The following is a 16510-nucleotide window of genomic DNA, read 5'->3' as shown; positions in this document are numbered from 1 at the left end:
GGCTTTGATTATATCCAGTCATTGCTTTAAATTTAGTTTTGGTTTTCCCAAATGATTTAGTTAATTAGAAAAAAAAAACAAGGAGAATGAGAGCTATATAGTTCATTCATTGAACGATATTATTGTGACATTAATGACACAGATTTGAAAAAAATTCATAGTCTGCACTCATAAATATGTTTTGGTTTTCTATTTTTTACAGTCCTTCCTATATCCACACATACAACTTTTCACAGATATAATCATAATGTAATCAAACATACAACTCAATTTTTGTTTTCTTGATTTACTTTTCATATATTTCTATATTTCTACATAATCTTTATTGTTTTACTTATTAACAGTGATGTAATAGTTCATAAACATAGTTGATTCATTTATTCTATTGCCAAATAATTGTTTTCTCCTACTTATAGTATTGCAGTGATGATATACTCAGGTATGCAGTCTTTTCCTCCTATTTGGATTATTTTCTCATAAATTAACTTCCAAAAGTATGATTGGTTATAGTAGTAAACTAGAAATTGTTTTGGCTCTTGAAGTCTGTCTTCTCCTTATAATATACAAACGTAAGTTTGTAACCTTGTTCACACTTCTTAAGTATAAGTATTTCCTTATAATTAATGCCATAAAGTAAATTAGGTCAGAATTTTTGTCTTCAAGTAAGATTTTACAAATTTACATCCCACAGTATAAAATAATTTATTTCTTCAAACCCTTGGCAACACTGGATGTAATCATCATCAAGCTTGAGTGCGTGTGTGTGTGCATGTGTGTGTATTTGTCAAGGAAAATAATTTAGAGAAAAAAATAGAAAATCTGATAGGCGGAAGACAGAAGAGAGAAAACATTGTGGAGAAGTCAAAAGAGCTAGGAAAATCAGGAGGAAGGATTGTAGAATCTGATGGAGGAAAGAATTTCAAGATTAGCAGAAAAGTAGTATAGTTTGCACTTGTTAGCTACAAACAAAGAACTCACTTTTTGTAATCTTGAGCATTTCATCAAACCTATTTTAAAGCAAGTTGTTTTAATGTATTACATTTTTGTCATAATGTATCTTTGTTAGATTAGGCGTAAACACTGAATGGTAGTGTATAATGTACATATTATGACTTTATTTTTTCTTCTTAAATGTCTTAGCCAAATAATCTTGGTATTTATAGTCCATATTCACTACTTCTAATGTCTGTGCATATTTATATATACTGTAATTTTATGCCTGGATAAATTTCTTTTTTAATGGAATTTTATACTCCTAGCTGCAGCAAACAGGCAGCTCCCTCCCCCTGTCCCCACATACCTTCCCACACAACACACACTGTATTGTTTCTGTTGTCAGTTGTCAGAAGCTAAGGGCTAAGCCTTTTGGGAAATTATGTTTTATACTCAAAAAGATTTTTTATGTCCCTACTATGTGTAAGGCACTATAGATAGGTACATTGTGGGAATGCAGAGATGAGTATTGGATTTGTCTTCTAAAGTCTGGAAGAGAGATAAAACCTGAACATAAAAAGCTATAATATGGGAGAAGATATGTTCTAAGGCGCTATAGATAAAGTGACATGAGGAATAGTTTTTGTACTATATAGTGCACTGTTATTTGCCAGTACTTAGAGAGAATTATAATTCTCTTTTCCCTGAGTTTCACTTAGTGCCTCGTTATGTTATGTGCTTCTTGAATTATTGTGTATGTAGTTAGTCTTGACAACTAGATCGTAAACTCTCTGAGAGCAAGTACTGAGTGAGACGTACTTTTTCTCTGTCTCTCACTACAGGGCACCTAGTAGACACTAAAAAAGAACTTAAAGATTTATATTACTGAATGGCTGTACTTGTCCTTTTATTTGAAGTGCTTTTAATTGTTTAACACTAAAATTCTGCATCCTCTCTTAGGTATTTTTGCACCCCTTTCAAAGATAAGTAAAGCAAAAGATCGAAGGAAGAATACAGCACACACTCCTTCTACAAAAGCTGTACCTCTCACCAGGTCCCAGAAAATTGATGTAGCTCATGTAACGTCAAAAGTAAATACTGGTAGGTCAAACCAGAAAGTTTGATATCTTGTTCGTGTTTTAATTTTATCTATGGAATGCCTTATATTTAAATTGCTTCGCACTTTTTGGTTAGCTGCCAGTGAAACCTGAATTTAATAAAACCTGCAAAGTTCTTGGTTTATGATTTTAATCCCTGACAAGCGTTTTTCAGATTTGTTCCTTCCTTTTTTTCCCTTCTATTTCCATACTTTTATCACCCCCAATCTAACCTCAAAGCTAGACTTTATACCTCTGATAAGTATTTATGCAACACAACTAGCTTTATGTTTCTCACCTATTCAAGAATTTTAGTGACTTTTTTTTATCAGAAAAAGTCTCAACTCTTGAAACTGGCCATCAGAGACCTTTCTCTGATGGAGTCTCTTACTGCTTCGCGGTTGAGCTGTGGTTTGTCACGTCTCACTGTCTTTCGTGTACATGGTTCTCACTCTTCCCGTCATACTTTCCCTATCTCTCTGGGCAATATTTGACTTCTACCTGAGGTTTGAGTCAGTCTTTACCTCCTTACTCACATCCTGTTTCTCCATAAAAACCTCCCTGATGACCCAGCTCACTTCGATCTCTTCATTCTCTAATTTCGTGTACACTCTAATCCATACCAGCCTGTTGCTATTTGTTATCTTGGGTTTTGTCCTCTGATTGCTTTATTTGGGCAGATCTTTTATTCTGTTAGAAAAATCTTCAACTCTAAATGGACTGTGAGAGTATTTTGTACTTTCGTATTCACTGTAGCACATAGCACAGAATAGGTGCTTAATAAATACTTGCTAACTCATCAATAACTGAAGCAGAAAGGCACTCTACCACGACTAAAGGATTTTATCTACAAAGTTGGTTGGCCTTTCTGCTCTGTTCCACTGGCCTATTTGAATATCCCTGTGTTAGTACTGCACTTCATAATTACTATAGTTTTTTTAAAAAAATAAATCTTGATATCTAGTAGAGGAAAGCCTCCTATCTTTTTCTTGAACAGTGTCCTGCCTGTTTGGCCCTTATACATCAAACTTCCTTATAAATTTTAGAATAAGTTGTTAAGTTTCTTTAAAAAAAATCTGTTGAGAGAGGGATGGGGGGCTGGGTGAAATAGGTGAAGGGGATTAAGAGGCACAAACTTGTAGTTAAGAAATGAGTCACGGGGATGGAACCTACAGCATAGGGAATGTGGTCAGTAATGTTGTAATAACTTTGTAGTGACAGAGGTAACTAGACTTATTGTGGTGATCAGTTCATAATGTATATAAATGTCAAATCACTATGTTGTACACCTGAAGCTAATATAATGTTTATGTCAACTACACTTCAATTAGAAAAATAAAAAGGAAAAATAAAAAATTAAGGTGATAAATATATCTCCAGGGCAAGAAAATATTATTTTGCAAGTACAAACTGGAATTATATCTCAAAAAAAGTACTTGTCACAAAATTAAAGTTTTTTTTGCTCCTTAATAGAAAGTTAACTTCTAGACAGATAAATTAACAAATTATGTTAATGTTATTTTTAGTGTCAAAAAATAAAAATATCCATTGAAGTTTTAGTTGGTGTTACATTTAAACCTTAAATCAATTTGAGAACTGACATCTTTACAATATTCAGTCTTTTAATTGTAAGCTTGGGATATTGCTTTATTTAATTGGGTCCTTTAAAAATATCTCAATAAAATTTTATGATTTTCTCTACAGATATTCTGTACTTGTTTTGTTAGGTCTATTCCTACGTACTTTATACTTTTTGATGCTCTTGTAAATGGCATCCTTTTAACTTGAAACCCAGAAGTACACAGCAGATATGGAAAGAAAGCTCAAAGAGAAGCCCTCTATTTCTGGTCTGAGGAGCAGGAAAGGGGTCTCCTGCTAGACAGGAAGTGGAGGAAGTCCCTGTTTTCTTTTTTGATTGCTCTTTTTTATGTCTTTGGTTCTTTCCCACCTCAGTCCCTAGGCAGTCCTGCATGTTGTAATAGCAGCAGGGGATGGCCACACACCTAAAACCCCAAAGGAGGGGAACCCTTGTTTCTGGCCAGAGAAACTGTGGTCCCAAGAACAGGGATGGAATCCCCATTAGTTTTTCTTCTTTTTTCTTACTGCTTGGCCCCATAGGCAGAGTCAATCTCAAAAGATTATATGACAGGGTCTTCCCTGGTGGCGCAGTGGTTAAGAATCCGCCTGCCGATGCAGGAGACATGGGTTTGAGCCCTGGTCGGGGAAGATCCGACATGCCACGGAGCAACTAAGCAACTAAGCCACAACTACTGAAGCCCTTGTGCCTAGAGCCCGTGCTCCACAACAAGAGAAGCCACCACAGTGAGAAGCCTGCACACTGCAACGAAGAGTAGCCCCCACTCGCCGCAACTAGAGAAAGCCCACGTGCAGCAACAAAGACCCAATGCAGCCAAAAATAAAAATAAAACAAACAAACAAACAAACAAAAAGGTTATATGACAGAGCAGGGAAATTAAAGCCTAGGCATTCTACCCAGAGTATCAGGAAGGGGTGCCTCTGGGAGCAGGAAAGTGTCAAGGAGACCGTGGTGAGGAAGGAGCTCAAGAAAGTGATCTCAGAATGGTGGGCTTACTGCCAGGTTGTGTGTGCATGCGTCTGACCAGGGTATTTGGTCTCCTGCGCAGACCACTGCCCAGGTCTCAGACTGACTACTGGGTGGCACAGCACACGAGACAGATCCCAAATAGGCTTTGGCAACTGAACTGACATTGGAGCCACAGTCACAGAAGATGGGTAGGAACTGCCAGCCTGAAACTAACTGCCTGCTAAAACAGAACAGAACAAAACAATCAGCACTCTCCATAGAATTTAAACAAGACCCAAAGTCCTATAAAATAATGTTCATACTGTACAGGATACAGTCCAAAATTGCTAAAAATATGAAAAACCAGGAAAATCTCACCAACTCTCAAGGAAAAAGACGATCAAAAGATGGCCACCCTGAGATTATACAGACATTTATCAGATAAAGATTTTAAAGAATATATTATAACCCTCTAAGAATTAAGGGTGAACCCTCTTGAGACAAATGGAAAATTTCAGCAGAGACATGAAGGTATAAAAAAAGAACCAAATAATTCATGTACACATGCACACACACACGAGTACAAGTAAAACTGAGGTAATCTAACATTGGTGGGTTGTAGCAATGTCAGTATCCTGGTTGTGGTTTTATGCTATAGCTTTGTAAAATGTCACCTTTGGGGGAAACTGGGCAAAGTGTACAAGAGATCTCCCGATACTGTTTTTTACAACTGCATATGAATTTCCAGTTATCTCAAAATGTTCAAATAAAAGGAAAGACTCAAACGGATACTTTAGGACTGAAAAATATAATGGAAAATAAGAAATTACTCTGTGGGTTGACTTCACAAAGTCTCTCTCCCCCACCCCCCAACCCAGTTTCTGCTGTTGTGGTTCTGGCCCTCACTCCTGGCCTCTGCTTCTGGTCTCTCCTCCTCTGGTTCCTTCTAAACTTTGCTCTCGGGGTGATGTTATTCACCTGTGACTGTTCATGCCAGTCCTCCTTTCCAAAGCCCAGCAGAGGCTCATTCCTTACTGAAGAGCTCCGGTTCCTTTGCCGGCACCGTTACCCTCTAAGATTTTACTGTGGCCCATCTATCCAGGTTACTTCTCCCGTGTCCCCCCAAAATCCATTTTATTCCAGCCAAGCTACTCATCCTTCTCTGACCCTGTCTTTCTTTAAGTTTTGTTTTTTTTTTCTTTTTGTCCATCCGTAATGGCTACCTTCAGTTCTTTCTGATCATACCTCCAGTATTCACTGGAAGAAATCTGACATATCTCTCAAGGCCCATATTGGAATGTGATCTTCTTGATGAGGCATTAATTTATCTTTATAACCATGATTATTGTCTCCTCCTTCTATGCTAGGGCTTATATCAAACATGTCCTCATATTATGATTATTCATGTCTTTCTGCCACACCAAATTGAAAAGGTCTTCCTCTAGGGCTGGGACCATGGCTTGTTTTGTTTGCGACGCTCAGAGTGCCAAGCTCACTTCTTCACCCAGAAACGCTTTGTAAGTGAGTAGAATTGGAATGGATGCTTGATGGAACTCGAAACTGGGCGTAGTCCCTTAGGTTTCTTATTTAAATAGTTTGGTTCTGTAGAATTGAAACAGAAGTCTTAATATTTTTTTTTATTAGTTTCTGCTTTATAACAAAGTGAATCAGTCATACATATACATCTGTTCCCACATCCCTTCCCTCATGCATCTCCCTCCCTCCCACCCTCCCCATCCCACCCCTCCAGGCAGTCACAAAGCCCGAGCTGATCTCCCTGTGCTCTGCGGCTGCTTCCCACTATCTATCTACCTTACGTTTGGTAGTGTATATATGTCCATGCCTCTCTTTCGCTTTGTCACAGCTTACCCTTCCCCCTCCCCATATCCTCAAGTCCATTCTCAAGTAGGTCTGTGTCTTTATTCCCGTTTTACCCCTAGGTTCTTCATGACATTTTTTTTTTTTAATTCCATATATATGTGTTAGCATACGGTATTTGTCTTTCTCTTTCTGACTTACTTCACTCTGTATGACAGACTCTAGGTCCATGCACCTCATTACAAATAGCTCAGTTTCGTTTCTTTTTATGGCTGAGTAATATTCCATTGTATATATGTGCCACATCTTCTTTATCCATTCATCCGATGATGGACACTTAGGTTGTTTCCAGCTCCGGGCTATTGTGAATAGAGCTGCAATGAACATTTTGGTACATGTCTCTTTTTGAATTATGGTTTTCTCAGGGTATATGCCTAGTAGTGGGATTGCTGGGTCATATGGTAGTTCTATTTTTAGTTTTTTAAGGAACCTCCATACTGTTCTCCATAGTGGCTGTACCAATTCACATTCCCACCAGCAGTGCAAGAGTGTTCCCTTTTCTCCACACCAGAAGTCTTAATATTAAGTAGAGTATTATTCATGAGCTCTCTTTTAAAATCAGTTTTTTGGGGGAGTTGGGTGTAGTTAGAGTCGGGTAGTCATTTTCAGAATGCCAGTGGCAGAGAGTACAGGGTTTCTTACTATCTGACTCTGACTTAAATGAATAATTGCTATAATGATTTGCAGACATTTTTACTGCAAATTTACTATCTAAATAGACAGTCTGCTACAATGAATTTGCCTGCACACACCAGTGAAATCATGAGTTTTTTGCAGGTCTTAGTAAGTGTGCAGCCGTCATAGCTGTATCAGGTTTGCTTTACATGCTAGCATTGTGCAAACACACTAAGGAGTGCATTAAGTATCAGACAGTTAGATAGCTGTGTTTTAAATGCTTTATATTATTTAGAATTCCTTAGTGGATTTTTAAATAGGTGGAAAAGATACTTTAGTGATATTTGGGGAAATTGATTGGGGTTTTCAGATGGGCTTAGGAATACATTCTTTTCTTTCCCCTTTAAATAATGAAATATTGGCCCCTGCCGTCAGTGAATTTATCATCCAGCGTGTTCTCAGAAGAGGATAAGATTTAGATAATGAGGGATGTCTGTACTTTAAAAAGCAAATACAGGGCTTCCCTGGTGGTGCAGTGGTTAAGAATCCGCCTGCCAATGCAGGGGACATGGGTTCGAGCCCTGGTCCGGGAAGATCCCACATGCCACGGAGCAACTAAGACCATGCGCCGCAACTACTGAGCTCATGTAAACCACAACTACTGAAGCCGGTGCGCCTAGAACCCATGCTCTGCAACATGAGAAGCCCGCGCGCTGCATTGAAGGGTAGCCCCCGCTCGCCACAACTAGAGAAAGCCTGCGCGCAGCAACAAAGACCCAGTGCAGCCCAAAAAAGAAAAAAAAAAAAAGCAAATACATATTTTTGTTTAATGTTAAACAAAATTCTTTCTTGCTGGAAGTGTTTTGTTTGTGTTCTATAGGATTAATGACATCAAAAAAAGATAGTGCTTCAGAATCAACACTTTCATTGCCTCCTGGTGAAGAATTGAAAACTGGAGCAGAGAAAGATGGTAATATAATTTATAACTTCTATTTTCAAAATTTAATTTACTGATTGAACTTTAAAATAATATAGTGATATAGCTTATATGAGGCTGAAGTTTAAAGTTTGTAAGGGAAGAATCATTACAGTAAAAATTTATCCTTAAAAATCCCCTAAGCAGCTCATAATAAAGTATATATATATACACACACACATATTTTTTTTGTATAAAATCCTGTGTTGTGATTCTTATGTACACTTAAATTAGAGAATTACTGGACTAGATTAAGAGAATAAAAGGAAATTCCATAGTGTAGATGTCTTGATAAAAGCATTTAAAGTGGCCTTTAGCTGTCAAATCATTGGGGGAATAGAGCGCAAATAGAAAATTCAAAAGTATTCCTGCTTGCCTTCAGGTTAACTCAGAACATTTTAATATTAAGCTTTTGTTACCTTAAAAACACATTAGTATGTTTTTTATATAAATAAGATGTGGTTCTACTAAGTCATCTTAAGTGTGAGGTGAGAGACAGTGGTGGTTAGAATAGGTAGTTGGTCTAAGTTAGTGACATGACAGCGCTCTCCTATATAAGATTGTCATCATATAGTGTGGATCCTTTGGATCCTTAAAACTGCTTGGGCTATAAAATCTTGTATGTATGAACTACAGTATATTTTGATGAAATCAGGCATTTAATTCAACACTAGTTAATCCGCAACTGAGGAAGCTAAGTGGAGAGTTTCAGAAGGATTTACCTGGAAAAGCATCTTATTGGTTCACTTCTTATTTCCCACCCTCTGATGTATTCTTTTCCTGTACCATTTTAGTTACCCTGCTTGCATCCGTCAGCAGCTCCTCCTCCACATCTTCTTTGGAGCACAAACAGAGTCACTCCAGGAAACTGAATGCAAGTGGCAGTAGCAAGAAGACAATGAGCAAAAGCCCTTCCGTCTCATCTAGAGGCAGTGCTGGTATCTATGGCTTTTTCAACCAGGCTTTCTTGGTGTTTTTTATCTTGGTTTGTTTGTAAGTAGATTTGCTCTTTTTAAATGTGTAGAAGGAACCCTTTACTTCAGTCAGATTGAACTACTTGTCCCCCCACCTCCCTCCCCTTCGTCAGCATACTATGGATCTCTCTGCCTTTCCCTCATGCTCCTGCCATTTTTCCTTGTCTGGATTGACTTCTTCTCTTCCTCATGTATCTATGGACTCTAGCCCCTGTAAGGTTCATATTAGAACTTTATGATAGATCTTCAGATACTTGGAAACTATACGGTCTGTTCTCTTTCTTTACTTATCTCTTTTCTAATCTAAACCTAATAATAATAATTAACATGTCAATACATGTTATTTGCTATTTCAGGTACTATTAAAGGAATTTTACATACCTTATTTCATTTAATTCTCTAAATAAACCTATGGAGTAGGTACTATGATGATCATCTTCAATTTGTGAATGCGGAAACTGAGGCTTAGGGAGGTTAGGCATTGGTGCACTGTGGCAGCTTCTAAGTGCACACCTGGGCTTCACCCGCAGGTCTGTCTGATGCTTCGCTGCTACCAGAGTCCGCCTCTGTCTCAAGTACCTTCAGCTCTTCTTCATGCTGTAGGGTCCCGAGACCCTTTCCAGCCTGCTGGTAGAGAGCTGAACCACTGCCTCTCAGTCAAGTCCAGTCTGAGGTTACTCATGCAGTTTTGGTGACCACACTATGTCATTGGCTCAAACAGAGCCTTATGCTAAGTCTCTTCGTTTTGTGGCTTGACATAGGACTTTACATTTATTTTCATTTCATTTAATTTATTGTTTGAATTTTTATCCCTCTGAATTTTGTTTTTTACATCTTGTGTATAGCTTTTTCACACACTTTTGTGGTATCTTCTTATTTAAAAAGCATGCTTTCTCTATTTTTAGCCAAGTCATTGTTTAAAACTGTGTAGGAGAGGTTGACAGTGATAACCTTTTTAACTTGCTGTGAAGCCTGCATGATCCCATTCAGTCCACATTTCTTCAGTTATGTGTAAGGACATATAAAACACGTTTTCTTGTTGAAATCAACATATATATTGAATTTACTGCAGTTCAGTTATTTACCTGCATAGAAAGAAAATGAAGCCACTTTGACATAACTTATTATTTATTTTTTAAAAATTGTTTTATTTATTTATTTTTGGCTGTGTTGGGTCTTCGTTGCTGCGCGTGGGCTTTCTCTAGTTGCGGCGAGCGGGGGCTGCTCTTCATTGTGGTGCGCGGGCTTCTCATTGTGGTGGCTTCTTGTTGCGGAGCATGGGCTCTAGGCGCGGGGGCTTCAGTAGTTGTGGCACGCGGGCTTAGTAGTTGTGGCTCGCAGGCTCAGTAGCTGTGGCACACGGGCTTAGCTGCTCTGCGGCATGCGGGATCCTCCTGGACCGGGGCTCGAACCCATGTCCCCTGCATTGGCAGACGGACTCTTAACCACTGTGCCACCAGGGAAGCCCATAACTTATTTTTAATGAGCCTCATAGTAATTACTAGATTCTTTTTCTAATACTTTTAATACTTGTGCTGAACCAGTATTTTATTGTAGAAAATGTTCATGACAGGATTTTTTTTTCTCTTTAAGATACTTTATTGTATGGGGGAAAAAACCCAAACAAACCCTCAGTAGTAACACTGATGTAATAGAGTTAAAAGTTGAGGCCCTAAAAGTGGAGAATCTGGAAATTTTGCTTGACTATTTATTTTCTGAATAGATTCCTCTTCCCTTGAGACCCGTTTCTCTTTAATGCTGTGAGGAACAGAGGTGAAAAGATGTAGTGATGTAGCAATCCTGTTTGTCCTCATTTTATTTACATTTTAAGGCGCTCTTCATTTGGAATTTGGGCTTTTGACATTGACTTGATTTTAAAATTTATGTGTGGGTATGGAATTATCTTTTTTACCCTTTATTTAAGGTAGTTCTAGTTCTAGTATATAGGTAAGCCTACATACTTAACCTTTTTTTCTTTTTATAAATTTGAGGGATTTGTGGACCTAAATAATAGTAGAGGTGAAGAGAGTTATCAATTAGAGTGAGAAGGAGGTCGTTTTAAAAGGGGAGGGAGATGTGTGAGAGGAAGTTCCGAACCCCAGAGATGTTTCCTTAAGAAAGTATTGCTAGAGTGAGTAGATATTCCACTTTCTCTGTCGGTTTGCATTTGGGGTAGATGTGGACTGCAGAGGGTGGACATTTTGGGGAAGCTAAGGACAGAGGATTAAGGAGAAAGAGGAGCAGAAAGAAGGGATGGGGGATGGGAGAGGTTGGGGAGGACGTCTGTGAGCTCAGCCCCACTGCAGTCCACGTTGAACTCTCTGTCCTTGGTCCATTGTCTGCAGGCAGCGTGGGGACAGACGTGAGAGTTTCTGGTCACAGGGTCAGGGTTTTAAGTCAGGTGTGCCACCGACTCCTATGAACACTATGTCTTCATTAATTCCTGAGTTTGTTTCTTATCTATGATTATAATTCTCATGAAAAGCGCTTTGTAAACTGTGAAGTGCTTGGGAAATGTTAGTTATTTTGAGGGCCAAGGACTTTTTAGTGTACACTTGATCCAGACCTTCCTTCTCCCTGAGTTTGTGTTCCTCATTTGTTACCATGTTCTTAGTTTCTCCCTGTTAACAGTCTGACTTACCCTCTATCCCACACCCTCACGCAGGGTTCCCTAGGCCTTCTCAGATGACAGCCACTCAAATCTGTTCATGGACTGATGGGACAAGCCTCAGGGGCCCACCTCTTCTCTGTTATAATTGAACAGCTTTCAAGACAGTGTTTCTCCAGGACTTCTGATGCTCAGTAGTGGGAGTTGCAGGCTTTAGGTTTGAATCAAGGTCTGGGCAGGGAGTGCTTTTGTTTCTAATAAGGAAATCAATTTGGGGTAATTGGAATCTTATAGCAATTTCACTTTTAAATTACGTTTGTGTATGTATCATTTACACTGAGTCCCACTGAACTACTGTGATTCTAGCATTATACTAGAATAGGGATTGGTGGACTATAGCCCATGGGGCAAATCCAACCTACCACCTATTTTTGTAAATAAAGTTGTATTGGAACATGTTGTGCCCATTTTGTCTGTCTGCTTTTGTGCTATGACAGCAGAGTTGAGTAGTTGTGCAGAGTAGTATGGCTTGCAAAGCCTAAAATATTTACTATGTAGCCCTTTACAGAACAGGTGTGCTGACCTCTGTTCTAGTAGAGAGTGCCACCAGGAAGTCAGGATAAAGTTGATACTTCACCAGGAATCAAGTGTAAGTTCCTGTGGCAATGATTGTCTCAGGAAACCCTTCAGATTTCTTGTGAGTAGCTTTACTTCACATGTGAGAAACACAACTTAGATGCTGTGTATAAGGAAAGGCAGCATATGTTGAAATCTCCAACTAACTAGACTGGTTAGAATAAATAGTAGTTTTTTGGCTTACGTGCTTTTTGAGTTTCCCTTTGTTTTTTCTCTTTTCCTGCCCCATCCCCTTCCCCAACCAACCCCAAAACAGGTTTGAATTCCTCAGCAACATCTGTAGCAAATAATGCACGCTGTGAAGGAGAACTCCGCGTTGGAGATAGGGTGTTGGTGGTAGGCCAGAGAATTGGTACCATTAAGTTCTTCGGGACAACAAACTTTGCTCCAGGTAACTCATCTGTATAGTCTTTGCTCAACTTGAATTCTTTAGATAACAAAAGGTTTAAAATTTTACATGTGAATAAAATTTATAGAGAATTCTTGATTAATAGTTCTTGTGGGTGGTAGCTATGGTGCAGAAAATGGAAAACATTGATTCAAATGCAGACTGTTTTTACTCAGGTTGATTGTTACTTATGAATTTTTCTTGCCATTTGTGTTTTAAATTGTCTAAAGTTAAAATTAGTTGTTACTCTCCAGTTTTACTCTCACTGATTGCCAAGTGTGCTAAATAACAGAGAAAACATTTTAGGATTAGATTTGTGCTAAACATAATCTTGAAAATGAGTGGATAATGAGTTTACTGCATATAGCTTTTAACAGAGTGGCTTGGAGAGAAAAGCAAACAAAGCGGTTCAAAGGAAAATGAAAAACATTTGTGTACTCTGGGATCTTAAAAATGCATGTTTGTGTATTTATATATTCATTCCAATCTAGGCTTAACAGTGTGTTTCCAAAAGTAAAGATTATCTTTCTTTTATATTTTCAGTGATTGTAATTTCAAACAGAAGCCAGTTGAATAAAACCATGTTTGTATTTTTAAATAGCAATATGCTGTTTTGACACATGGTGGCATTGCAGCATTTTAGGAAACGGTTACCTAGAACACTGATTTTTTTTAAAAAGTTTGTAGCCTTCTGTCAAGAACTCTGAAGGATCTGAGATTTTACTCTATTTGCAAGTTAACAAGTTGGATTGCCATGGTTTCATAGATGCTGGCAGAAGATGCTGGCTCCTGGGTCAGCGATAGAGGACCTCAATGCTCTCTGCAATAGTGGTAGCCAAAGTGGCAGCATTTTCTTCTGTTTCCTGAGCCCCAGTTCCCAGAGGATGAGATAGGGAGGGCCAGGTGACACCTGTACACCCAGTGGTTTATGCTATAGGAGAGGAGCCCCGAGCTTAAGGAATCTGAACCTTTGTACTAGACAGTAAGCATGCCTGTCTTTTGTGCCGGGGGAGACTCTGTCTCCATCCCCCAAGGTCATCTTCTCTACAAACATCCATGAAAAGACGGTCAGTGCCTCTGTCCATAACGCCTGTAGAAACATGGAGAATTGTCTCCCAACACATTTTTGTTTCATTAGTACCATTTATAATTGCAGTCCAACTACTAATGGATTGGAGATGGGCTATATGTTTTATAATTCATGTCTCTCTTAGGGCACCAGCTAGTAATTGAGATTAGTTAGAATGTTCTTAATATGGTCCTCAAATAAAAACCTAGGAATCCCAAAGGTAGGTTATTTTTCCACAATCACCATGTCTTCTGAGTTTCCTTTCTCTGGTTTTATTATACAAGGCTTGAATGGTTTGTTTTGTTTGGATGCAGTTGTTTTAGGTTGACTTTTAATTTTTAAACTCCTAGTGTAGAGCATTTAGACATTTGAGAAGTAATAAGCAAATATAAAAGTTGGAAACTTTTCATTAAAGTCCTTCTTCTCTTTCAGAAAGAAGTAGCGTATATTTCTTGTGGCATCAAAATTTAGATCAATTGGTTCTGTAGGACAGTGGTAACATCTAGGCTTTTTATAGATGATAAGATCTAGACCTGACAGAGGGCATGTTTAGCCCCTTCAGCATGTTTATCAGTGCCACCTCTGAAAGAAAGTTGCCATTTACATGGGAAGATGTCCATTCCTCACCACTACCAGACAGTATGCAGTCACTGTTGTTAACACTTGCCATAATGCCTTCCTGCTGTGTGCTACACACTTTCAGGAGTTACATGGTAAACATGTAGCAGTGATATGGTGTATTAAAATGGGAAAATGCAAAAATTATATAGGAAGGCATCAAAGGCAGAAGGAAGTAAAACTGGGAAAATTATAACCGTGGCACTCAGAAATAACAATGGCAACCAGAGTAACCCAGTTAGCGACATTCAGAAATGCGATGACTGAGCATTAGTATGGCTGAGCAGTGGGTTTGTATACCTCACTGTACCTGTGCAGGGTAGGACTGTTTAAGTATAAAAGACAATTACACGCATTACATTAGTCTTTTCAACTCAAACTCCAATATCGGGAATGGACTGAGGTATCATCTAAGTAAGAGGAAAATGTAAGAGGAAAAAAATTAAGAACTTCTAGATTGTCTTTTTAGAGGTTATATAATTGACTCTTTGAACTATTAATCTGAAGGGAACACTATTTTTGTATTTTGTCATTTGTAATAAGTTTCTCAATATCTATATCCTTATTTTTTTATTTGATACTGATTCTAAGAGACCACATACAATTACTATTGTATTCTACTTTTAAATTAAAAAATGAGTGGACTGTCAGGTACTTTTAACTGAACTGGAGGTACCCTCATCCAGAGCCATTACTCTAGGAGTATATGTCCATTTATCTAATATTTGCCACACTAAAAGCAACCTCACTATTTTAACTTTATGCTCTCTAGAAAAGGAAATCCTATTACTCTCCTCAGAGTGGGCCCTTTTAAATACTTAAAAGCCTTTTAGAAAATTATTCCTATTAACTAACCTAAATCTTTTCATTTAGGTTAAAAATGATTTTTTTTTCTTTCCTGGGTAGGGAAAAAATGAAAGAAAAAGAAGAGTCACTATGAAGTCTAGTCATATTTTCCATATTATTTTTGTCCCCCTTTAATTATTTCAGAACTGTTTGTGGTATTCTAATACTGGAAGAGTAAAATGAAAAGATTGCGTATTCATTTTATGATTTATGCATCTCAGTATCATGCTACACTGCTCTCAACTTAAACAGACCATACTACCGAGTTAAGGACAGTTTCTTATTGTAGCTTTTAGATATATTTTGGTCATACACTACTTGTATAATAGCTAATCCTTGCCAAATTTGTGTTTGTGCATTTTATCTTTCTCCCCTAATGTACAACTCTGCAATTATGCTTGTAAAATGTTTTTCTAGTTCATTTTTCAAATTTTGTTTTACAATTTTGTCATTTGAAAGCTTAATGATCATGAGGATTTTGGTCATTTGTGAAAATGTTAAACCATCTAGACTTTGGGTTTGTGTAATAGCATAACAATTTTGGATACAGTGCAGATGCTTTTAAAATCTCATGTTCTTGTTCTAGGATATTGGTACGGGATAGAGCTTGATAAACCCCACGGCAAGAATGACGGGTCCGTTGGAGGTGTGCAGTATTTTAGTTGTTCCCCGAGATACGGAATATTTGCTCCCCCATCCAGGGTACAAAGGTGAGAAACAATGGAATGTACACTCTTCACAAGAACTTTTCTTAATGTGCAGTGGGTTACAGTTAGAGTCCCTAATTTTATAGTAAAGACATGCCCTGACTACAGCCCACGTCTTCTTTCAAGGGGTTAACCAACCACCTTCTTCAGAGGCAAGGCTCGTGGAAGCTAAATTTGCTTTGCTGAGAATTTGCAATTTTAAAAACCTCCTTTATTCCTCATTTGCAAACCCTGTGAGTACATGTAGGCTATTAGGAGTGGTGTTTGCTGCTCTGAACAGTGAGCGCAGCAAGCTTCATCTGTCACGCAGACAAAAGTAAAAATGCTCTCTGATTGCTTCAGTCACATCCTAACCACATTAAATTTCCTGCCAGCAGGCACCCCATTCATTCTCCTATAAACCTAATGGAACCAAAATGGCTTTTTCCTCTGACTTCTTTAGTTTTCAAAAATAGATAAGCAGTAGATCTTCGGGGGAAGTGAAGCTTCAAGGATTTATATATAATATACCTCCCCGGTGTTTCTTCTTAAGATAGTACACTTTTGTACCAGCTCACTCTGTTTTTTAAAAAAAAAAAGTTGAGCAGAAGTGAGTCCTCATGAAATTCCAGGTACTGTTG

At 38.1% G+C, this 16510-nt stretch overlaps 1 protein-coding gene across 1 annotated transcript in view; it reads left to right on the top strand.

Moving 5' to 3' along the window:
• The window catches only part of CLIP4 (CAP-Gly domain containing linker protein family member 4), a gene marked incomplete at its 3' end in the record, with an annotated part of 60190 nt that overhangs the window by 25833 nt on the left and 17847 nt on the right, over window positions 1–16510 (top strand). The window contains exons 9-13 of the mRNA XM_079721131.1: window positions 1894–2034; window positions 7949–8038; window positions 8839–8982; window positions 12519–12653; window positions 15770–15893. Of these exons, the coding sequence (XP_079577257.1) occupies window positions 1894–2034; window positions 7949–8038; window positions 8839–8982; window positions 12519–12653; window positions 15770–15893 (634 nt within the window). The remainder of the gene's footprint in view (window positions 1–1893; window positions 2035–7948; window positions 8039–8838; window positions 8983–12518; window positions 12654–15769; window positions 15894–16510) is intronic.

This window comes from Hyperoodon ampullatus, assembly GCF_949752795.1.
Source record: "Hyperoodon ampullatus genome assembly, chromosome: 15".
Taxonomy (NCBI): domain Eukaryota; kingdom Metazoa; phylum Chordata; class Mammalia; order Artiodactyla; family Ziphiidae; genus Hyperoodon; species Hyperoodon ampullatus.
This window is presented reverse-complemented; position numbering and strand designations above follow the sequence as displayed.